The sequence below is a fragment of the Episyrphus balteatus genome, chromosome 4 (assembly GCF_945859705.1).
Source record: "Episyrphus balteatus chromosome 4, idEpiBalt1.1, whole genome shotgun sequence".
Taxonomy (NCBI): domain Eukaryota; kingdom Metazoa; phylum Arthropoda; class Insecta; order Diptera; family Syrphidae; genus Episyrphus; species Episyrphus balteatus.
In genome coordinates, this window is record NC_079137.1 from 77352366 (window position 1) to 77378941 (window position 26576).

At 29.7% G+C, this 26576-nt stretch overlaps 1 protein-coding gene and 1 long non-coding RNA gene across 2 annotated transcripts in view; both read right to left on the reverse strand.

Moving 5' to 3' along the window:
* The window catches only part of LOC129918656 (possible lysine-specific histone demethylase 1), a 532105-nt gene extending 505756 nt beyond the window's left edge, over nt 1-26349 (reverse strand). Inside the window, exons 1-4 of the mRNA XM_055999284.1 lie at nt 26046-26349; nt 25189-25986; nt 12728-13167; nt 10356-10504 (exon numbers count right to left, since the gene is read on the reverse strand). Of these exons, the coding sequence (XP_055855259.1) occupies nt 10356-10504; nt 12728-13167; nt 25189-25986; nt 26046-26249 (1591 nt within the window). The 5' untranslated portion in view covers nt 26250-26349. The remainder of the gene's footprint in view (nt 1-10355; nt 10505-12727; nt 13168-25188; nt 25987-26045) is intronic.
* Nucleotides 15450-15898, reverse strand: LOC129918658 (uncharacterized). The gene is made up of 2 exons (XR_008772981.1): nt 15837-15898; nt 15450-15772 (listed from the first exon to the last, which is right to left on the reverse strand). It is a non-coding gene; the product is annotated as an uncharacterized LOC129918658 (long non-coding RNA).
* Nucleotides 26350-26576: the final 227 nt, after the last annotated feature.

Genomic DNA, 26576 nt, shown 5'->3' on the forward strand with positions numbered 1-26576 from the left:
TATTTTTTTTTATTAATATGAGATTGATGCAAAAATGGAAAACTGTGGATGATCTTCTTATTAATTTTAAGAGCTCATATTTGGTGAGTATTTTTAATCGATTTTTCCGAGTATAAAACCAAAAAAAATATTCGACCCATTCAATTAATTTTTCAGGTAAAATAAGTTGAAAATTTTTTTAACATATGAAAATAGGAAAAATGTCTATTTTCTCAAAAAATTTCAATCCAACATGACTCCTATGCCATATTCCTCATTATGACCGCTATTAAAATTAAACATTCTAAACTCTACCATTCAAACTATATCTAATGGTGTTTCCGCTAGAATAACAATTTTTTTTTTCAGATTCTAATCTCTTTATTTCACTCCAGTTTTATATTTATTTTCGGGAGGGGTAAACACTTTAAAAGAAACAAAAAAAAAACAACTAAAAAATATTGCCTCATTGACGACGCGTGTATGTGCACAGAATAATATGAACAACACTTCCAGTTTTTTATGATCTAAAACACGTCCACTGTTCTATACAATCTAACAATGGACTTGAATAAAAAGTTACCTAAACTAATAAAAATGAAAAATTGAAATTTAGATACAAATCTGTTTTAAAACTTTTTTTTTAAGGGGGTCACGCATACAGAATTTTTGTTAAATCACCTTCCGTTCTATGTGGCTTTTTTGGGTCTACCGTGAAAAATGTCCCAATTTAATAAAAAAAAAACCAAAAAAAGAAAGAAAAAAACAAAATAAATTCTAATTTTCACTTAATTTGAAAATTAAGGCTTTTATGTTCATAATTCCGCTCTAATGAAAGGCACTTATCAGCAGAATTCAAATCTTTATTATTTCTCAAGTTAAATTATGTGAAAGGATTAAAACTAGTGTTGGAGAGCATGCGCATGCGCAACGCAAGCATATTCAACAAAAATTAAATTATGTGTATTTCGATATCTTGAAGTTAATTGTGTGTGGAAAAGGTTTGTGTTTCTTTAAAGTGGAACGGAAATGTAATCCTTTTTATTAATATTCACAAAGGAATCTTTAGACTTTTATTAAGTTATCTTCAGTTTTTTGTATAGCGCCGTGCGTCTCATCGTCATCGCAGTCACCATCAAGAGATCTTAATTGAATTTTATTAATCGCTTTCGATTAAAATGAAATTTTTGTTTTCATTTCGAAAGCAGATGTGTTTGTTAGGTGTTGTTGAGAAGCGAGAATCACAAAAAAGGGGTTGATTGTTTGAGAGAATCGAAATGCATTGTGATTCTTAACGAACACTCAACAAACAATAAATGAGGGATATTTGCATATTGCAACGATTACCCTTTTTTTATATCTTGTGTATAGGCATACCACAAGGAAACCATGTAGGACCTGCATTCTTTTTTTGTTTTGTTTAGATTGTGAATGGAATTTGCAACCTTCGTGCTTGGAATAACAATTTGAAAACCTAATTCATCACTATTTTGATGATGGATGATGAAACAAGCAGCTGCATATTTCGGTGGAAAACTGTCAAAACATAGCAAAAAGATATTTTAATATCTACAAAAATACGCAGATTCTGGATATTCCCAAAGCCTTTATATAGACATTTATTGTTCACAAGGCTTAAAGTCTTTCCAACTAACACAACAGCTTCTGTAAATTGCAATCTCGCAGGTATTACTTTTTATATAGCTTGTATACAACTTGCTTTAGATAAAATCAAATCCAATTAAAAAAGAAAATTCTTTTTTGCTTTTGTTGTTGTTTTTTATAATTTCGATAAGACTTGTATGGAAGAGATGTAATTTGTAATTTATTTAATTCATGAATCGCTGTACAGTGAGAAATAATTCTTATAAATAGTACAGGTAAGATGTACAAGCTAGATGTATAGCTTCTACCTATCAAATCTCAGAGCTTCGGTTGAGCTTCGGTAAAGTTTCGTTTAAGTTTCGCATAGACCTTATAAGTACATTCTTATATAGGGTCCAACTTGTATAAGCTTCTCCTTTTTCCATATCCAACAACCTTACTAAAGTTAAAAAGAAGCTGAAATGTAACTTCTGTAATGCCTTTACCGAAGCTGAAGTGTTAGTTGGGTTATGACCCCTCATTTTATCAAAATGTTTTTTATCGATAAATACGATTCGTTCTGGATAAAGAACACCAAAAAGCATTTTTACGTTATCGATTTTATGGAAATGGGCAATTTTTAAACACTCAATTTTTATATTCCTTATCTGATTGCATATTTTAAGGCGTCTTTGAGTATTTTAATTTAAGTACAAAAAAACTTGTGTACTAATAAAGTCCCAAGACCTTAAAAAGTTACACGATTTTGAATGACTTTTCTAACACTTACTACTTTTTGGCTTAGAACTTAATGTGATTTTAATGTTCCCTTAAAACAAAACGAAAAAAAAAACTCCTATAAACAGTCTATAATCTTTTAAACTAACTATAAACACCAGCTTATACAACTAAACTGTTTTAACTAATTCAATCAACAAAAGACTTCTTCCTCTCCCAAAAAACGAACAGATCATTATTAAAAACAATAAAACGAAACGCTTTGCCGCAACACCACCCATATGGACTTTTTTATATTTTATTTGATAAATTTTTATTACTTATTTATCACCAGAAAATCACTTATATATCAAACTATAGAGACAAAAGCGAGTAATAAAACGATTTTCTTTGCATTAGACTGGAACCATGATGATTTTTCCCGATCAAGCTTAACACATCACCTTTTTTTTTTGTTCTAGTGACTTTTTGTCTGACAATTTTTAATGTCATCAATGTAGTTTATTTTTATGATCACAAACTGTAAAAATACAATTTTTTGGAATTTTTATTATTTTACCGCCCAAACAGACACACAACAAAAAACACAAATTTCCTTAATAGGAGAGGAAAACATTGTTAAAATAATAAAACAAAAAAAAAAAGCTTTTAAGATCTCTTTTTTATTGGATTTTATGGGAAATCTATTATGCGGAACCGAAATATGTTACATAGGCGGAAGGTAATAAAATTGAGATTTATTTAAACAATCACCCAGTGACGAGTGACATGATGTTTTAAATTTTCACAAAAAAAAAAAAAAAAAAAAACGATCATAAAAAATATTTATTGAAATTTTTATTTTTGGAATTTTTTGTTTATTTAATTTTATGATAGTGTTGTACTATTTAAAGAAAAAATTTATATAAAAGCTAATTATGTATTATAACCTTTGCGAATGTATACATTATGTATGTTTGCCTTTTACGGCATTGACAACAATATATGTACATAATAACGAATTGCATACGATCTACTCTCCAATTAATCACCATGAACAAGATTGAACTATATTTTGTCCGAATATTTTACAGAAATTCATAGTTTTGGATAAAGTCTGAATCAGAAATTTTACCCTATTGCGCACATAGTAAAAGAATTTCCCTTTTACGTCAATATAATGCAAAATAATTAATAGATTAAATAACCAGAAGAGGTCCCAAATGGCTCTCCTGTGGAACGCCAATTTATTTATTTTGTGATATAAATTAACTCTATCGTCGTCTTTAACTTTATACTACAATTCTTTTGGTATTTATTTAGTTTCTATTATTTTGAACACAAAAACTAAAATTCCAAGAAACCCAATACTCTTAGAAATATTTTTTAAAAAAGGTTCCCAGCATCTAAACACCTTCTACGAAATATATCTTAAACCACACAATAAACAAACAAAAGCCCATTGATATATAGAATATATTCTCCAAAAAATTTGTGTTGAAAAAAAAAAAATATCCAAAAGGTGTCGAATGCATCACTTCAATTCATTCTTTTTGTCGAAATCAAATTTGAATATGAACCAAAACCGAGAACAAAAACAAAAAACAAAAACCAATCAAACGAATTTTAATATTTTTTCAATAGTCATGAATTTTATTTAAATATCTAAACGATAAAAATCAACAACCACTTAATTTAAATTATCTTGTCTTGTTCGTTTGGATGAAAAAATATAAAATAAAGAAAAAAATAAAACAAGACGAAGAAATTTCCAATTTAAAGCTTAAACGTTCAATAAGTCGACACTTTATTTTGACATCGCAACGGGCCCAATGCGTTGTAGTCGTCGGTTGGTCGTCCGCCGCAATGAGTTGCCATAAATTTTCAGTAATGATCCTCTCTTGTCTGTGCATCGAAATCTTGTTCTTGACGACGACGACGACGAGTCGTGTCAATGAATTTCAACAACAATATTTTCTTCTCTTATTCGACCTCCCACATTTTAATTTTTTATTTTATCTTTTTTTTTTTTGTAATATCTCCATACGACCGAAAGACGACTTACGAATTCCATGCCAAAAGATGCAAATGTATCTACACATTCATACACATCAGAGAGATATGAAAATAAATATCTTAAATGGCGCTAAATATGTTCATTCCAAATCAAACCATATCCCCTTAAGACCCCTAAACACACACACATTCACATGCACATTCAATCGAAATCAAAATCATCGCCATTTGTCGTCATTTTGGACAAATGAAACGTGTTCCGATGACAATTTAAATGCAAATCTGCAAAAAAAAAAAACAAAATCTTGTGGAAAACATCAAGATTTGTTATAAGAAAAATAAATAAAAAAAAAAATTATAAAATCATCATCATCACAAAATCACACACAATTTTTCAATGAATGCATAATTTTTCGATAAAAATTTTTTGAATACAAATTTTCTTCTCTTTTAAATATTTAATTTAATTTTATTTTATTTGTTTTTTTTTTTTTTTTCTTGCTGTCATTTTGGTGTGTATGGAAGAGAAAAGACGGTGTGTGTAATGTGATGTTAAATTTTCTTCTACATCTTAAATCAATTATCTTAATTTTGTGGAACATTATATATTTTTTTCTTTTACATTTGGAAAATTTAATATAGAATTCCACAAGAGTAGAGAGTAACATTTTTCTTCATTGCTGGTTTTATTTATATAAAAAAAAGAAGAGGATTCTTAGAAATATGTCTGGCAAATCAAATAAACTTTTTCTGGGGAATACTGTTGAAAAAGCTGGCTTTATACTCGAACCATTAATGGGAAATTTAATTTTCTAACACAACATTTGTACAATTTATTTAAAAATGAGTAAACTCTTGATTATTGGATTAAAATGAAAGCATTCAAGCCTCATGAAATTATTCAGAAATTATTTCTGAGAATTTTTTGTAAGGATTTTATTAAATTTCGCTGGTTGAAATTATTTTTAAATATATCAACTTTTTTTTATTGAAATTCTGGATGTTTAAATTTACAGCAAAATTGTTAAGATGTAGATTTTATGAACCATTCGTGTTCGGCTAATATTCAAAAAAATTATTTTCTAATGAGACCAAATCTGAAATTCGAAACTTTAAAAACTGATTTTTGAAAATAGTTTTCGTTTTTGTAAGTAATTTTACAGAGTCCGACTTATTTAAAGAAAATTGCAGCAATCATCTGAAATCGAGATTGATCGGAATTAGAATTTGTAAAACTTAGTCATTTTTAAATGTTTTTTAATAATTTTTGGATAAAAAACAAAAAACAATTTTTTCTTATTAAAAGCCCAAGTTTTGGAAAATGAATACATATATATTTGAAACTTTGTAAAAAAAGTAATTTTTTTTACACAATTCCAAGAATTTTTATTTTGTTTTTTAAATATTCATTGTTATACGAGAAATTAAATTGTATAAATGTTTTTGAGTTCAAAACATTTATAAACAAAAAAAAAAAAAAATGATACTATTTTTTAATTGAAATTTTAATGAAATTAATTTTAAAAATATTCTTTAATGAATTTTTATATAAAAATATTTAATAGTCAAAGTAACTTTTTCCATAAGAGCATAGTTAACTTTTTAGGACCAAAACTAATGGAACCTGGCATAAACCAATTTTAAAATAGTATAATGTTCTGAAAATCGGGTTAAAAAAATATTTTTTTTTCCAAAATCAATATTAATTGTTCCTGTTCCATTGGACGTTTTTTTTTTTTAATTTTGAATTTCTTCCAAACGAAATTCAAACGAATTTGTTTATATAAAAAAAATTATATTGTAGTTTCAACTACTTAAATTTTTAGATTTTTGAGACAAAAAATGAAATTTTGTTTGGAAAAATAAGATTGCTTGAGGTATTATTTTCTTCCATTAAAAAACGAATTTTTTGTTTTAATTTTTGTTCATATTCAATTTGCCAAATTTGAATATAAAAAGTCTCCAAATTTTTAACAAATTGAATTCTAAGAGCAGGTTTGTAACACAATTGTGTTTTTTTTTTTTTATTTAGGTACATTATCAATTTATTTTTTGTTTAACACCAATTTTAACATTTAAGACATAAGAACTCGTGCAATCAAAACAAAACAAGGCACCTTTAGTAGCACATTCCAAACATTTATAAAACACGTGTAGGTACTTCAAAACTTCCCAAGAAAGAAACTTTGTTCTTGTTCAGTAAAATCTTTAAAATACTTTCGATATTGATGATCTAAAATTTTTAAAACATTATTTTCAGTTTATTCTATCATCTTTGGTCATCAACATAATTTACTCAACAAAAAATTTAAATTACGGAATGCACAGAAACAAAAAAAAATATTTATATTAATTTTACCAAAATAATACAAAGAATTAATAAATCCATTATAAGGATTTGTATAATAAATTCTATCATCAACATCATAGTAGTTTTAGTTTATGTATAAAAACAGAATTTTATTAAAATTTGTTTTTGAATAATTTTTATTTTGTTAAAAAAAAAATAAACTTAAATGACAACTCAATTTATTTGACAATATATTTTTAAATTCTTCACAAACGTTGTGTAGGAGGAATCCTAATTTAATTAGTCCCAAGGTGCAAAAACAAATTTAATTTTTTTTATAAAACAAACAAATTTAAAATCACTCAAGACACAAAAGTCGACAGGCAAATTACAAAATTAATATCTAATCAAATTTATTGCACACAAATGTGAACTCGAATTATCAAAATAAACATAAATAAAGTAAAATAACAAATCTTTTAATTTGAAATATATATTTGCAGAGAAATTAATTCCCCCGGGGACATAATTGATTTCAAAACACAAATAGAGAATGCATTTATGACATTTATGTTTTTATTTAACAAAAAACATGCATCTCAATAGGTTATATTGTTGTATCATAATTTTTAAAAATTCCATCATCAGTATGTTGGCATATCTCAAACACTCATGTTGACATTTATTGATACACAAAAATTTTGAATACGATTTTATACCAGGTGCTTTTTTATATTTCAACTTATAAGATTTTATCGTCTCCCATATATATTTTTTTTTTCTATTTTTATAAAAGTAGAAACCACAAGTAAGATATCTTCCGGAATGCAAGAAAACGTCTTCACTTCATAAAACTTAAATAGCTACCTATTCCAAAAAAAAAAATCCAATAAAAACAAAAAAAAATCAACAATCATCAAACTTGACAAAAAGTTATCAAGAGAATTTTTGTATTTTTAATCCATCGCTGTTCTTGAATTCTGTTTTTGTGTCTCTACATCCCACAATCTCATTTACAAAAACAATGAATTTTTTTCTTTCTTGAGATTCTGTCAGATGAGCATAATATTGTGTTATGGGTGTTTGTCCTTAAAAAGTTTTTGTTCTTTAATAATTCAAACTTCCAACAGAAGAAAAAACAAAAAAAAATAACAACATAATACAAATTTCCTAACAAAATTAGAATTTTCTCCTTAGTCTCCCACACACACACAAAAAAAAAATCCTTATTGCTTTAATTTGAATCCTTGAAGACCTGTCAGGATTAAATGGTCTCATCAACTTTGCTTATGCACTTTTCATTAGCGCGAGACTGATGGTAGAGTATGAGTAGTAGGTACTTTCATGGGACTATTTTGTTGAGAGCAAAGAAAAAAAAAAGATGAATCTTAAATATTACTTGCCATAAAGTCTAAGGGGAATTTGTGGATTCAGAAAAAGATGCCCCTTCTGGGAATTAGTTCACAACGAGTATAGTTGTTTTTCTTCAACATAAATTCCCATTTGTCAGAAATGTTTAAGCAACAGGTTTAAGTTATTGGTGAGTCTACATTTTGTCAGTTCTTTTTTGAAAGCATTTAATTTAGGGGGCAATTTTACTGAAGAGCAGGAATGTTCGACCCAAATGTGTGCTTAACATTTTCAAATAAAGTGAACCAAAATAAGGATATATTTAATAAAGAAACAAGAACTTTTAAACATTTGGGAACATCTATTTTTCGTTTTTATATTTTTGACAAAACATTTAAATCTTCATTGAATATTGTAGAGAAAAAAATTACGTACGGGTGTAGTTTTACTCCCGTCCAGTTTGATAATCGAAAAAAAAACTAAACTTGAGCAAAGTTTCTTGAAACTTTTTGTAGAATAAGTCTCTTTGAATTTTTTGAAATGTGGTACATAGGTTGTGTGATTGTTATGTACGCGGTAAACCTCAACTTTTAACTTTCGACTTTCAATTTTCATCTTTCAACTCTCAAATTTCAGTAAAATCATTTTACAGTTTTTCTGTAACTCTGAATCAAAAGTAATTACATTCCATATTTTTGAAAAACCAAGAAAATTATCTGCTAAATATTCAATTCTGACAAAGAAAAAAAAAACTAAAATATGAATTGATTGCTGCAAATTGGTTTGTAATTCCTACCTTCATAAATTGTTAAAAAATAAAAAATCACTCAGCACGTGTGCTTAAAAGCAGGAAATATCTTCAACATAAATGTCATCATCTATATTCTTATTCTTAATAATCTCTTAATTTTCTATGCAAATCAACTGCTCGATGTGACACGATTTCTGACAACAGTTAACACCAATCTACGAACTTATTAAAAGCCCACATTCATATATATCCAATTTATGTCAACCATTTTTACCCACTTAACTGCACATCAAAATCTCTTCGACAGACCCCGCTAGCCCCTCAAAACCCAAAAAACCCTGTTTGCATTTTAAAATCATATTAATTTTGATTAAAAAAAATAAGAAATCGATATTTGTTCTTTCGACTCAACAAAAAAAAAACTAACCCACACGTGATGAACTTATTCATCTTTCTCTCAATTAAAAAGCTGTTCCGATATCTCCAAATGATATTCATAAAAATCATCATTTCTCGTTCTACTTTTTTTTTTGTTCTTTTTTTTCGATTTTTAAGCTCCGTGTGAATATGAAAAGGAAAAAAATGTTCAATTTTCCGCATATCATCTTCTTCAGTAATATGCCATTATGTTTATAATTTATGTGCCCATTAAGGACGCACAAGTTTTCATTTATGTTCCATTACCAATCTTATCAGCGCCACAAAAATCTGAATTAATTCTCTTGCACCTACTAATTAGTTTTAAAAAAAAGTCGTAGTCACCTCAGCTCTTTTGGAGAAAATAAATTGGAATGAAAGAAAAAACAACGAAAAACTTTTATCGTTTTGACTTTTTTGGTTTATTTCTTTTTTTTTTTTTTTTTTCGTTGAATGATAGATTTTTTTGGTCTCAATCTGAGGAAACGCAAAATATACTTTGAGGTTTTGAGGCATGGAGTCGCATGGACTCACTCAAAATACCTTATAAAAGTAAATCATGCGCTGTGGAAGCTTGTGGAACGTATTCATATTCTAAGTATTTTTAAGAAAACCCTAACTTGCCTTAAGAAATAGTTTAAGTTAGTTAATTTCAAATAAATAACAAAAAATATAGAAACAATTAATAATGAAAACCTCAAAAATAATGCGGATGTCAAAGACAAACGAATAAGAAAAAAAAAAAAGGAAACCAACACAACACAGTTGGGGGCATTGATCGGTGGACTTGAAGTCCAAGTCTATTTTTCATCCAACTGATTGCTGAAATGCATCTTCATCACCATGAAGGGTGAAAAAAAAGATATAAAAGCCTGCTTTTGTCTTATTTTTTCAACCATGGCTTCAAAAAATGAATTAATTAAAACATTAGCCATAAAACTCCAATGGGTATTATATTAATTTATGCTTAGCAGACTCACACGACACTCACCACACTACATTAACAAAAAAAATGAGTACAGTGGAAGAAAAAAAAAGACAAACCATGATCATCAGTCTTTTTAGTGGAATGGATAGTGAAGAACTTAATTAATTTATTCCCGCTGCGGGGTATTTGTGAGTAAAAGTCTTAATTGTATCAATATCAATATTCAAAGGGGCACACGCGAGATGCACTTAATTCAAGAAGTGTCAACTTCTGGTTTTTTTTTGTAACTTATTTTATTTATATTCTGGATGACACTTACCTACCTGTTGTATGATTGCCAATAAATTCAAAATCATCATCCTGATCCCAATGTTTGAGGGATAAATTGCTTAATGGTGTTGCATTGGCAAATTCAAGATTTGCAAAATGCCAATCAAGAATTTGACGGTCCTTTGATGAGAGATATACGTCACTGGAAGAGAAAAAGAATATATTAAAATGTATTCAGATAATTCGTAAAAGACATTAGGCGAATTAAGATTTCTGAGGCTTACACTTAAATTGGGGATATTGCCTCGATAAATCCTCTTTATGAGTAGTAGTTTTGATATAACTTACTTTTCTGTGACTTCTACTTAGAAAAATGATAATCAAGGGAATCCCTACCAATAAGGTTATATTGATAGAACTATCTAACAACGTGGAAAATTTCATTCAGGTTAATCTACATACCGCCTGGGGAAAGCAAAACTTCATTTTATTAAGGGCTTGGAAAAATTATGTAACTGAAATGGTCTACACTTTAAACAAGCAGGCGAAGAATTAGTTCTGATTCAAGAAGAAACGATTTGAGAAGGTGAAAAACAGAGAGGTCATAAATATTCACAACCCAAATCAAAGTTATAAAATTCGGGTGACAAAGGAAGTATATTATGACCTTTCTGAGAACACGTTGGAATCATTCCAGGGCATAAGGATCAAGTTCTTCGAATATATACAGAATATCAAAACACAAAAGAGTTTTTGATGATTTTAAGCAACTGTCAACCAAACGAATTATGTTGTGACTAAAGTCAGATTTTCATTCAGTATCCTGGTTACCCGAAAATTGCGAGGCTCAAATATATGTGGGATGAAATTTAAAAAGTTGAGATTGAATGCTTTGATCACTTTCAACCAAAAGCAAAATGCCTGTTGGGAAAAAAGCTCTACCAATGGATCTTACAAAAGAGTTTTTGATGATTTTAAGCAACTGTCAACCAAACGAATTATGTTGTGACTAAAGGCAGATTTTCATTCAGTATCCTGGTTACCCGAAAATTGCGAGACTCAAATATATGTGGGATGAAATTTAAAAAGTTGAGATTGAATGCTTTGATCACTTTCAACCAAAAGCAAAATGCCTGTTGGGAAAAAAGCTCTACCAATGATATCTTCGGCCTTACAGGATGATTAAAACGAAAAACCTGATTCGATTAAAATTGCAAGTGAGTCCGAAAGCAAGAACAAAACTTATGAGCTTACTGCTGATATGACCAAATTGTTAGGTAGGTATCTGAAACTTTTAATAATTGCATCGTATTCGTAATCTTTTGGAATTCCTACAACAACCACCAAGACTAACTCCAATGAAAATGATACTAAAATGAAACTTCAAATTTGATGAATAGACCGACTCTAGGTGGTTCTTATTTAAGATTTGGATTCATACGATTCAATTTTAGATTCGTACCAAAAAACTATTACCTAAGAAGACTGCAAAACTTAGCAACAAGTTTCTGTCTTTTCTTGTGAGCATTACTACCAATGCGAACCACCCTTTTTACTGTTCAGAACTCTGCAACTTGAGTAATAAATTCATAGAAAGAAATTTTTCCGTGACAAAGAAGGGTTTTGAAATTTATTAAGGATTTCAAATGGAATAATTTTTCAACGATAATGAAAAGCGGACAAAAATTTTCTCGTTTGATTTCGTTTTGCGAAAACGCTGCATTTAATAAAGAACGGGTTAACTGCATGTACCCCAACGCTGGTTAATTCAACGAGAAACCATCAGCGTGATTGAGTTCACGGAATTGATTTTGATTTTGATTTCTGCACGATTAATATCAAACAGTTTAAAAGATGTGAGGACAGAGGGAGATTCTGATTGTAAAACGAAAAAAGCTTCCGTACAATTGTGGATTCTTAAATCATAAAACTATGTCATTAATTTTTTAGCTTACTTATTTGCCAAGGACTTTTTCGTGTCTTTTTTTTTCAAAAACGAATTTCAAATGTCTATCGATTTTTAATTGGCCAATGATATCATAAATAAGGAGTTATACATTCCATTTTGAGCACCAGAAGGATTTAAATTGTTCTTAATGTTGATTGTAATATTAACATCATCTTTTGGAGAACAGACAGGGAAAAAGGGTTAATGAAACGAAGATTTGGCTGAAGTCTTATGACTTTTATGTTAATGCCTTAATTATACATATCTATTTTTCGTAATTTGAAAATGCACTTAATACTTATAACGAATAAATATATAAATATATTTAACTGAATGGGTCAACCCAAGGCCAGGCTAGATGGAGAAGTTTGTTGCTGAAAGTCATGATTCAACCTGTACTATAATCGCCTTTGTTATCTAAGTAATTATCCTATGTTTTGAAAATCTCAGAAACCAACTTTTCGCCCATCAACTCACCTCGGTGGATTCATTTCGATCTCTTTCAACTTCGCTTGTAAGACTTCTTCCTCCTTATTCAATGCTTCCAATTCTTTGAAAGCCTTACTCCATTCATATTGAGTATTTTTAATTTTAAACTCATGATCAATCCAAGCTTGTTCAGTTTCTGGTGTCTTCGCGGGGCGAGTCTTACTCAATTGCTTAACAGTTGCTTTATATTCTTGAATTTTTTCCGACAATTCAGCAACTTTAGTTTGATTTTCAATAATTGCCTTCTGAGCATTTGTCACATTGGTCAAATGTTGAACTTGTTTGTCCTTGACATGCTTTTCTTGTAATTTGATAATCCATTCTAAAGCTTGTCCCAAAGAAACCGGATTATTGCCAGCATAATTAAAGTCCAGCTGATGAGATAAGTAACTGGCTGATTCAAGAAGACGGTTAAATTCACGTTCAACCTTAAAATAAATTAAAAAAGATTGATAGACAAGTTAAATAGAGATCACAATAAGGAGATTTAAAATTAAAATGAAAAAATACTCCCTAAGTCCTTGAAATTAAAATATTTTTTTGCCTCAAGCTGTCAGATTGCATATATCCTGCTTTGCATAACAAAAAAAAAAGGGGTTGCTTTGGTTGATTGGTGCTTGAATTGAAAAAAAAAAAATCCTACTTGAAAGCCTACACCTCTTTAGATAAACCTCAACATTTTGGCTTCAGGTTACGTACGCAGTTTCGAGATCACAATTAAAGAGATAAGGGAGGTTTCGGGTTGAACACATGAATTTTCAAAGGGTGCGCCTGCTGCACAATCCCTCTCTCAGGTTTGAAATTTAATTTCGCCCAATTAAACTATGTATTCAGGACTCTTGATGCCTGTCAGCCACTTTACCGATCGATTTTTTCGTCCTTTTTTTTTTGTTTTGTTGGTTTGCCGGGTTGGTTTGGTTTGGTGCAAGTCATATCATTCGAGAATGCAACATATGTTGAAGAGGGTTCCTAATCAAAACAATGAGACGAAAACTACTACCGTCATAGTTTTGTTGGTAATGTTAAAAAATGATCTGCACTGCTACTGCGCGGAACTTGCTTTTATTTTGCAAAAAGATAATAAATTAATCCTGAATTTGATCCTGTTTTTTGCCTACAATGAGCGTAAGAATTATGCAGGTTTTTTTTATAGTTTGCTTCCCTCCTGCAGTTTTGAAAAAAAAAACTAAAATAGAATATTGGACCATGAAGAACGCGGAAGCAAAAGAAAAAAAAACTATAAAACATGCCCTTGGTGAATGAACCGTGAAGGGGTTTGTTGGAAAACAAAAGAATATAAAAAAAAAAACGAAACGATACCAAAATTGATTGCACGAGCAGAGAGTTGGTGGATGAAATTTGTAAAAGGTACAAATTATAGTTTGTTGTTTCTGTATTTTTAGTTTGAAAATGGAAATGTATACATTTATCAAAAAATTTGAAAGGCGTGTGCAGATGTTTAAAAAGTTTTTAGATAAATTATAGTTTCGGGAAAAGAAATTTATAAGGTCAAAATTGTTCAATTGACTGAAAGCGGTTAGGATGGTTAGACATTGTTATATTAAAAAATAATGTATAAAAACTGGTTAAGGAGGTTGAAAACGGGTTTTTTTTAAATAAAGGTTTCAATGGGTGGTTGAGATCGAGTTTTATTGTGATAAGATATCAATTTAAAAGCTGTTATTATTTCAAGAAAAAGATATAATGAACCCGTATAGTTAGCTTTCATAATGGTTTTTTAATAATAGTTGAAGGGTTGATTTGAAGAATAGGTGGAAAATAATTCTTCTTCAAGAACAAAATATATAGACGTGTAGAATAGAACAAAATGAATCTATTGGTTTGCTTATGGAAGAAATGAAATAATAGGAGGGGCTATTTTTAAAATAATTGATTGTTTTCTATTTTTACTTGCTCCATAGGGCAAGTATTGGTTTTGGATAAAAAACATTCGTGGTTTTAATCTAAACCAAAAAACAAATCCAAATAAGTGATTTTCGGCAGATTGTAGGGGTCTGTACATCCTTCCGCTGCTTAAATAAGTGGACGGTTTTTTTTTTTAAATTGGGTGCAGATGCTTTTTATGGAGTGCTGAAAGTCGAGATTTTTTTATTTGCAATTGGTGCACCTAGGGTAAGAACCAGATTGACGAAAAATATATTTTGATCCAGAAATTCCGGACCTTGCACCGTAAACGGTGTTCTTCTAAATTTAAAATATTTGAAAATGTGATTATATTGGAATAAAAGTTTGTTCTCTTAAATAACATGAACTGAAATAATTGGTATCCCAATAATGTCTAAAAACTACTTTAAATTTGAAAAACGTTGCAAAGTAGACAAGTCCAAAAACAACGAATTATCTATAATTTAATAAAAATAGGTGAAAATACTAGGATGCTACTGAAAAAAATGATCAATTTTCAGATTTAATTACATTACATGCCACTTTAAATTCAAACAAAATTTAGGCATCCATATTCAAACGCAGATGATTCATTTTTGAATTTCCTGTAATATTAGAATTTTACAAAAATATCTTGAAAGGAAATGGAAATGGTGATTCAATGATGATTAATGAGAATTCATCTAATATTCAAATTATACAGCAAAATCGGCAAACACAAATATCTAACAAAAACAATGGCAACTAAAATACTCTTGCCCATTTTGACATACATACATGAACCAATCCATCCAAAACATGAAAATTTATAATTGATAGAAATATATTTTTAATTTTTCTTTTTTGGCTATTGGTAAGCTTTTTGTTATTGAACATAATAAAAACTAGCTGCGAACCTACCGTTTTAAATACGTTTGTTGTTATCTATACGACATATTTTGATCGAACAGCAGAAGACAAGCTTTTTGAAATAGTACCTTCAAAATCGATTGCAATTCCTTTCGGTGTCATTCTGCTCCGAAAATTCAATCTTGGAGCGAGATTTTCATATTTATCTAAAAAATGCATCTTTCAAAAGCATCGGACCAGATGATTGAAAGATAACTCATCAAATTTGATTTGCTGACTCTAGATAAAAAAAAAAATTAAATTATTAGTCTGTATTGGCATACATTTCCCTAATAGATTTCACCTTTTCGTCTGGCAAAATTTTAACTTTCAGAAAGATTTTAATTTTCATTGGACAAGATAATGGAAATGGAATTAAAAACATTTTTTTGTCCTGAATATAAACGTTTTGTGTATTGAGAATTTTATTTATTTTTGAAATTTTTGTTTTTGATGTTTTAAAAATAATTTTTTTTTTCTTTATTAGCAAGTTGAACAAAATATAGGCTACAATTCTCAAGGACAGTAGGGGGAAGTGGTCACCCTTCGTACAGTTTTTATTTATTTTTTTTTAGTTATTTATTTACTCACTCCAGCTTCGAGAAAATGGACTTTATTTGTAATATGTATATTATTACACTTTACAAAAAAATTTGACACTTCTAAGTCAAAGGCTTAAATAGTTATATTAAAGATATAATATCATTTTTATTTTTTTAATCTTTGCTTTTTAATGTAGATTACAATTTTTGTTATATTTTTATGTAACGTTAGTTTACAATATTGTTTAAATTTGTTGCACAGTTGTTAATAAATTATTTGTTTTTATTTTGATAAAATAAAGTTCCCCTGAAGAAGACAGCAACCCCTGTCGAAACGTCGGGAAAAGCTAATGGTTACTTAATTGTTTCATTACTACAACCACTGCGACCAAAAAAGCCAAAGGAATACAAGATTTTAATCTTTTCCACTTCTTTCGATTTTAAATAGTTATAGCCATTTTACTGGGATTAGATTTTTGTACGAATCCTCCCCACCCGTGGGGTACCTTCGTACAGCACATGGGGTACATTCAGGATATTTAAAACGTTAATTTGACTAACTTTTGATTTGTCAAATGCCAAATTTGAGTTTTAAAACATTTTATTACTTATTAATTTATTAATTAATTGAACTTGACTCAGAAAAAAACAAAAACAAATAAAAAACTTAATTTTTCGCGATTCGACGATTCTGAAACAAATTATTATTTACATATATAAAAATACCAACCTTAATTTACTATAGAATGCGAAAAATTTATTATAGAGGTTTAAATTTTATTTCAATAAAACTGTAACTCCGTTTTTTGATTGTTATCTGCTCAAGAAAATTTACTGCCGGGCATATGTATGCGTACGAATGTGCCCCATGTTTGACTGTACGAATGCTCCCCAAGCTGTACATAATGCAGAAAAATCGATTTTTGAAAAAATGTACTGAGATTTTGCAATATTTATAATTAAAACACAAATTTAACACTTTAAACAACAATTCTTCATTACTGTTTAGCCAAAAACACACTTAACTTAAACACAGCATGACATCAAATGTACATAAAAAAATTACTCAGAGCACTAAAAAACACTAAAAGTCTTGTGGCGACCGAATCCGTTGCACTTAGGATTCAAAATTTATCTAGCAGCTCGGCGTCTACTATGTCTATGCACACTAGTAAGCACGTGTTTGAATACCGTTTAGTTTTTGTTTTAAGCTCACTGTACGAAGGGTGACCGTGTACGAAGGGTGACCACTTCCCCCTATACTTTTTGTCACTTAAACAGTTAAAAATCAAGTTTTCTTAATCTTCCACAAAATAAACCGACTTGAATATGACATTTTTTGAAAATCAGTCTTTGCAACCCTTTTAGAAAAAAGACATATTATAGATTCTCAATGTTTTTTCTACTATTCTGACTTCCACCTCCGCAACCCCAATCATACCATTTTTTTTCCTTTTTGCATTTTCCACTGAAATACAAACTTGGTGATTATTTATCTACCATCAAAAAAGTTAGTACTAACATTGATTTCAACAACTATCAAAAGTAGAAAGAAGAAAGTGCAAAAATCGAATCAAAATCTTTCAATTTGATTCTCCAAACAATTGTTGTCTTTTGGGCCTTGATAACCCTAAAATTTAATCTAAAAGTATATTTCCCCAAGCGGTGCCTTACATTTTAGTTTGTTATTTAGCTCTAATTAAGTCATTCATCTCATACATCTTTAGATCAAATAATAACTATTCTATAGTCATATTCATATGGGATATTCAAATTTCCCACTCTAATCAAATTCAAACAAAATTGAAGTCATTCTCATGATCACCGATCCATTCACCAGTTAAGTCATAAACAATTTAAACAAAAAATAATAAAGAACTTGAAAAAAATATGGATGGCTCTTCGATCGTCGCCGCTTGTCCATCGAATTGCCTCATAAAGTAATTCGGCTGTCGTATATTCTTACATTCATCGTTGATTATACACACATCTCTGTATTGTATTTATTATTATCTATGTAAATTGCATTCAAAAACCAAGGTGGTGGCATGGTACTTCGTACTTCCTTGAAGCCATCTGACAGACAGACGACACACGAAATGATAATTCCCAAACTCAAACTGTCATAAACTATCAGAAAAGGGTTAGTCCCGCTTCCTGCCCCCTTTTGCGTCTAAAAATATACTCGTTTTATATTTTTTCTTAGTTGAGCCCTCCTCCATGCCTAATTGATCTTCTCTGCCATTCTCCGATTCCGATTGAGAAGTGCTGTCATAATCCAATAAAACTGAAATTCAAATATCTCGGCTGTCAGTTTTATATTTGAGAGTTTGTCTGATGCTAATGCTGATCGTTGGTTTCCCCACTCTTCCCTTTTTCGAAGATCAAACTCGATTGAGATGTTTCAAGAAAAAATGTGCGTGTTTGCGTGCGTTCCACGTCTACCCACTGGAGAGCAAGCACAAAGCTTAAACCTATCGTTTCGTTATGAGCATAAGCTATACACACTCATGTGGCATGTAATTAATTGGCTCGGCTTTGGTGTTTCGACTGGAACTCATCTCCCGGCCAGATCTAAGAAGCATGGCCAAGATGGTCGTTTGCTTTCTTTGTGATGTGGTTGGTTTTAATTAGATGGCCGTCTCTGTGTTGTTTTGTGAGATGTTTGAGATGGCCCGGCTGTACTGGGCCCAGACCAGTGTGGCACAGTGTTGCCCATTACAATCAATAATTTCGTTATTAATTACTGACGAACTTATTTTTTTGGAACTTGTTAACAAGTTGTAATGGTTCGTTATATTTCGCAGGTCAACATATTTGTTTGTGAGGTTTTTTTTTTGAAGAGAAAAAAAAATACAAAATTGGGAGTGGTCCAATTTTAAAAGTGGAAGCATGGCGACGATGTTTTATTGCCCAACAAGAACCATCAACACGAAACCTGGAATTCACGGAACACAGAAATAATTTCGATTTTTCCCGAGGGCGGTAAAGTTGTAATTAGTTTGTGTGGGCGATTGATTGGTTGTTAGGTTAAAAAACATGATGAGGAAATAAATCCTGGCCTGGTTGAATATGTATAATGGTTCCATGAGAACCAATTGGATTTTACAGGGAAATCATTATTTGTTGATTGTGGAGTTGAAAGATCGTTATGAATCTTTTGTGATGAATTAAAAAAAAAAATGAGGTTTAAAAAAATCACTTGACAGAGGAAAAAAGCAATTAACTATTTTTAAATCACATTCAACTAGATTGTTGGAGCAGTGTTACGACTTGTTTGACTTGCAAAATTAATGATATGGATGATAAAACTATTTTTATGAAAAAACATATTTTTCAAAATTTTTTTAATGTTTAACTTTCTTCTAGATGACTATTTCCCATTGATTTTTTTTTTGTGCAGAAAGAAAACTATTATGAAATTAGATTTTCAAAAAAAAAAAACAAAATTTGGATTTAAAAAAAATTTATTTTTAATCATTTTTTGATAGTGGTGATTTTTTTTTTTTTAATTTTGGTTGATTAGTTGAAGAAGCGGAGTTGTAAAAATTTAAATCTTTCCAAAATTACATTAGTTTTACTTTTTGTCTACACCAAAGTTGATGTCAATTGACTATTCTGTTTAACGAGGACGAGTGAGTTTTTTTTTTTGATTAGGAATCATAACACTGGCCAACAATTTTCAACTTTTTAAAATTTTCCAGAAAGATTTACATAAGTCAAATTTTATGGATTTGGTTTCAGTAAGTTAAAAAATTATATTGGTTTCTTTCTAGTTTTTGAAATATTTAATTTTTCATATTTAGGGAATATTCATACTAATTTTTAAGTTTTCTTTATTTTGAGCGATTATTAAAATTTTCCAAAAAAATTCATAAATTAAACTTAATGTATTTGGGCTCAGAAAACCTAAAGATTACATTCATTTGTTTCTAGGAGCCCTATTTTTTGAAATATTTTAGATTTTCACATTTTGAGGGTAATTTCGTACTTATTTTAAAGTTATGCTTATTTTAACTGTTTGTTAACATTTCCCAGAATTTTTTTTTTCAAACCTAATGCATTTAGGTTCACTAAGCCTAAAAACACTGGTTGCTTTCTATGAGTTCTATTTTTTTTTTTTTTTTGATATTTTGATATTTTAATATTTCACATTTTAGGGGTAATTTCATATATTTTTTTTTTAGATTTTATTATTACAAGCGTTTTTAAAGTTTTGATGAAAAAATTTATTTATTTAAAATGTATTTCGTTTCCTTTTCATGTATGAATAATTTAAAAATTAGAGCTGCTAGAAAAAAAACGGAATCAGCACCCTCCATTTAGTAAGAAATGATAAACAACGGTCTGGAAAATTTTTGTGTGTTGGGCAGTGAATACGAACTTTATATAAACTATAACTACCGCCCAATTTTAGGCGCCCTTTTTTTCATTGCACTTGCATATTTAAAGGGGAAAACTACTTTAAAAGGTTTCTAATAAGAATTCAAGTGTATTTTGAACCTAAGGATATTTATATTTATATTCTGCTGGAAAAAATTATACAATACCAACTAACTACTGGGTAAAAAACAAAGTGTTTAGCAATTTTTCAAATGGTCGTACCTTTGTTAAATTTTTTTCTTATTTAAAACTTTAACTTTAATATCTTAGGATGAAAAATGTTTCAAAGTAATGGCTGGATATGGATGCACGATATTTTACATAATTTTTAAAAAGCTAACAAACTTTTGCAAAATAACGTTACGGGCGTGTAATCTGAAGTCTATCTAAGATCTAAATTAAAGCGTTTGAAAAGTTCTTATCGAACAATAGTGACGGAGGAAAGATTTGATGCACTGTCTTTACTTTGCAATGACGGTGATTTGTTTTACGAAATAAATTTTGATGAAAAAATTCGCTAAAAAGAAATCCAGGGTGTCCCAAAAGTAATGAATCAAACGAAATATGCTGAAAGGTCAACTTAAGGTCTCATAGTATTTGGTTATTTGTTCATCCCAAATAATAAAGTTTTTCGATTAAATGCAGTTTTTATGAACTCGAATTTATTCTTTTAGCTTGCTTTTGTATTTTTCAGGGGAAGGTTCATGAAGAAAAAATTAAAAAATACGCTTTTTCAGAAAAACGCTCTGCGTAGCGGGCGAGGGTTTCTCTAGCATTTACATAATTATTGACATTTTTTTGTTTTTTTGTTTTAATGAAAAGTTTTTTTTTTTTTTAAGGTGTATCATCTACTTTAGGCTCAATAAAAACTAAATCTAGCGCAGCTGAAGATAAAAACATGGTCAAAATCTGTCCCCAAGAGACTTTAATATTCTTAAGCCTTGTCTTATTAATTCACCTTTGAACCTATGGATGAAAATTGCCAGTTAAATATTTCGTCGGTGCAAGGTAAAACTCACTCACTGCTATGGAAATCGTATGTAGTGAGTTTTTCTTTTGGACCGGACGATTTGTTTTTACGTAAACAATTTTCGGGAGGGTTAAACCCTATAACACTTTTCATCGCTCAAAATTAGAAATATAATTACGTTCATGTTGAATATGATTTTAAGACCGCTACAACAATTTTTAAAATTCATCATTATTTCAATTCGTGAATTCAAATTTTACAAGAAACATCAAGCTACTCTATATGTAGACTGATGGTAGTTTAAATTCCATATTTGTTTCTCTGCATAGCACCTACTTGCTCTTATGGTAGAAGTTGCTCAAAATATTTATTTAATATTAAGAAATTTAATAAAAACTAAAAAAAAAAATACACTCCTGCTCCTGCTACTTTTGAAGGTTTTGTTGTAACACTTCTTTCACTGCAGCTTTCAATTGATCAAGACAGCTTGGAGGTGGATTTCGGTCGCGAATGCATATTTTCAATATTTCATGCTCTAATCAGATCAAGATTTCTGTAAAATGCATTATCGTGCATCAGACTAAACTGTGGACCAAATCTAAGGAAGGTTGGAACCAGATGCTGTTCGAAGACATCAGTCAAGTATCTTTGGGTACTTAAAGTAGGTCTAGGAGGGCTCACTAACTCCGTAGGTGTTGTAAAGCGGATTTTTCTCCATAGAATTTACACATGATAAATTGTTTATCATAACCCAATATTCTTGTGAAAAATAATAAACAAATAAAAAACACAATAAACAAAAATAAACAATCTCAACTACACCCGGATTCGAACCTAGGTCGGTAGAGTAAAAGGCAACCGCCTTACTCACAAGGCTAAATCGAATTTGCTTATTATGAAAACTTTTGTTCATATATTTTTTTCAAAAATGAAAGTTTTTTTCATTTAGTAATTTTTAGTACACATCTTATCACATTGAGTTTGAGAATCGCATAAGGGTTGCCTGTGAAGTAATAAAATGAAAAACCGCTGTGAAAATTGAAATGATATTATTTTTATCACTTCACAGTTTCACAGATCGGGAATTGACCTCCAGGAGTGTATAAATTTTGATTTGAAAAACAACAAAATATTTTTTTTTAAATAGTTTTGATCTTAAGCTGTAAGCTGTAGCTTGTAGCGCAAGTTGAAGAATTCTCAACTTTTTGCTCAACTGCCGCCAACTTTTGTTGTTGTTTACCTCAGTAAAATTTTGACAGTACTACAAGCTTCAGCCACAGCTACACCATTGTATTCAGCCAGTTAGTGTAGTAAAAATTTTGCAAGGAAATGGTATACCATTGAAAAAAAAAATACTTATTAAATGATACATAAAAACAAATTTTTTAAAAAAAATAACAGAATCTTGTTTTTAATAGCTTTGATCTCAAACAAAATATACAGGGTGTCTAGTAGAAAATGGATAAGCCTGAAATGGCTGATAGGTGCACTTTTGACTGTTCTGAAACCGAATAGAAAAAGTTTATATCGCAACCAGTTTAGAAAATATTAGCTTTTATTCTTTCAGTGTACTTTAAATTTCATCATCTTACGTTTTCTTTAACCACAACCACGACTGAATGAATTATATAAATTTCTTATTTTTATAATTTTCTACGATAATTGGCTCACTACATACGAAGTTAAAAGTTTTTATAACTGTTGCATCTTTTCTTTTAAAAAATTTTGAAATTTGTTTTTCGATGCAAAATGTGAAAAAAAATTTATGAAAAATTTTCAAACACCTGTGGTATAAAAAAAAAAACAATTTTTTTTTTTGAAAAAAAAAAATTCAAACCATTAAAATGCTTACAAAAATTTTCGCAAAAATGCGCAAAAAGTATAAAAATAATTTATTGAAAACAATCATTTTCATCAAAAAAAAATCGAAAAAAACACGTAATTTTATCTTCTCACGCTATTAAATGCATTTTTTCCCTAACAACCTATAAAAAATGTTATACCATCTGAAAGCTTATTGTAAGAGCTCAAAATATATATATCGATCAGGTCTATAAGACATCTACAAGAAGAGCTAGAATTTTTTGAACTCGATCAATTTCCATCAAAAAAGCGAAAAAACACGTATTTTTATCTTCTCACGCTATTAAATCCATTTTTTTCCCTAACAACCTATACAAATTTTTACACCATCTGAAAGCTTATTGTCTTAGCTCAAAATATACATATATATCGATCAGGTGTATGAGACATCTACAAAAAGAGCTAAACTCGATGAAATTTCATCCAAAGAGCAAAAAAAAACATTTATTTTTATGTTCTCATGCTATTAAATCAATTTTTTTGTTTGACAACCTATTCAAAATTTTATACCATGTGAAAGCTTATTGTAAATTTTTTTTTTTCTACTTTGCATTAAAAAAAAAGTTAAAATATTTTTTTATAGCCATTGTTCAACGGTTATAACACTTTTTTAATAGTTATGTGTAGGAAGAATTATTGTAAAATATGACTGATTAAAAAAAATGATGGAATCCATGCATTTGTGGCGGCAATGTGAAAAACTTAAGATTTTACAGTTAAAATAATTTATTAAATTAATAGGATTTTTCTGCACTTTGGTACCAATAACTTCCTAGTAACTCTAGATTTAATAAAAACTTTTACGATTCTGCAATCCACCTACGGCCACCTACGTTCCTATGGATTTTTTTTATACCACAGGTGTTTGAAAATTTTTCATAAAATTTTTTTTTTCACATTTTGCATCGAAAAACAAATTTCAAAATTTTGTAAAAGAAAAGATGCAACAGTTATAAAAACTTTTAACTTCGTATGTAGTGAGCCAATTATTGTAGAAAATTATAAAAATAAGAAATTTATATAATTCATTCAGTCGTGGTTGTGGTTAAAGAAAACGTAAGATGATGAAATTTAAAGTACACTGACCGAAAAAAAGCTAATATTTTCTAAACTTGTTGCGATAGAAACTTTTTCTATTCAATTTCAGAACAGTCAAAAGTGCACCTATCAGCCATTTCCGGCTTATCCATTTTCTACCGGACACCCTGTATAATGCCATTTATGTAATTTGTTGTAAAAATTGGATTCCATTAAAAAAAAAAACCTATTAAATGAAAAATTACTGATATTTTTTTTAATTTGTGGACAGATATACATATGTATTTTTTTTTAAATAATTTCAAAGGAAAAGTTGTATGTATGTATGTATGTTTATTTAAATTTTGAAAAAATGGAAATTAAAAAAAAAGGTCGTTTCCAATTTTACTTTGATTAGCAACAAAACAGTGCATGCTACTCCGTCCTACATTTAAATTTTAAATAAATTCTTGTATTTAACTGTTTTACAAAATACCTAGTTTCTAACTATTCACAAAATTTGGTGCATGCTCAAATATAAAGGATTCGTTAAGAAAAAAGTTTTCTACTTCAATGATCTTGAATATTAATTTTTTTTTTAAAGAATTTGCATAAACAAGTTCTACAATTTTTCAAAAATTCCTTTCTGAAACAGACAGAAAGGCTGCATCAAAAACTTGTTTTTTTTTTTTCTTCTCGAAATGAGAGTAGATACTTATATGAGATTTTTCAAAGTTGGTTCCAATTAGAATTTTACTAAAAACAATCCTAATGAGACAATTAAACTTTACTTTTTGCTTAAGACAAAAAGACAGTATACATAACTTGTAGGAAATTTATTAGTGGACTATTCAATATAAGAAGATTGTCTTTAAACTTACCATATCGTCCTTATGCTTTGGCACCGGCTTCCCCCCAGCTCCATACAATGGACAAGCCTGCCGAATCGGTACCATTTCCATTCCCGTCTGCTTACTCAAAATCGTCATTGGATTACCCCAAATCCCAGTAACAACCATTGCTCCCAAATCAGCAATATAATTATTCTTCCTAAAAGTAGCAATTCGTCCACCAACTCTATCCCGTGCCTCCAACACAATAACATCCATTCCAAACTGTTGCAATTGTTGTGCAGCAGCTAAACCCGAAATACCCGCTCCAATAACTAAAACTTTAGCAATTTTCTTACTCGGAATTGGTTGGAGTCTTTTAAAGATTCCAAAGTTTATGAAACCATGGCGTTCCAAAAAAGCATGAACACGTTTAACTAAATGTGGATCGCTGTCAAAAGGCGGTTCCATGTCTTTAAGAGCGTTTTCTAAAATCAATTGTTGTTTAGGATTATCAATCCACATTTGTAATAAACGATTTCGAATGTTTAAAAAGACTCGCTGAGCGACTAAACCAGTTTTGGTGATGTCAGTGAAGCAAGCAGCTTCAGCTGATGTCATTTTATCAAAAGGAATTCGTGATTGAAAGGCTGCACCTTCCAAACCCGTTAAAATTTCTTTGTAAGCTTCGGCAGCGGCTGCCGAAGCTTCTCTCACGTCGATAATGTCTTTTGGATGAGGACTACGAGAATATTCAGATTTTTTGGGTTTTAAACCATCCGAACGACGCTCTGAAGATGGTTTATTATCAATTCCTTCGCCAGCAGTTCGATTGACATAATATTCAACCTAAAATTGAGCTTTTTTTGTGAAAATTCTATCGAAATTAAGGTGAATTCATTTTTTACCTTTGGTTTCCTTCGACGACTTGTTCGTCTCTCGTCGTTATTTGAGATGTCATTGGAATCTTCATCGTCTTTTATTTTTGGTGTACGAAGTTTGGAGTTGTCGTCGTTGGCGCCGTTATCAGAATCGTCGCTAATCAAAGTTATATAGTCCATGTCGATGGGGCCGACATTTGTGCTACTTGGTGTTGATTGTTTGTTTTCCATTATTTTATGAATTAAAATACACTAAACACTAGCGGATACACAAAACGTTGTTTAAATTATTTGAAAAATACAAGATAGTTTGAATATTTTGCAAAAAATCAAGTTTACCGGTGCGAATTGTATTAGAGCGCGGTTTGCTTTGATGCAAATTGGAATTATTTTGTGAATTTTTTGTTTACATTTTACAAGTGAAAGTGACATTTGGCAGATGTTTTGGCGGCGACTGGTTGTGAAAAATTGAACTAGATGGATATTTGGTTTGTGTATGAGGTTGGCGATGTTTTTCTATATGGGTTTCTTTATTTAACAGGGATGATAAAGAGGCAA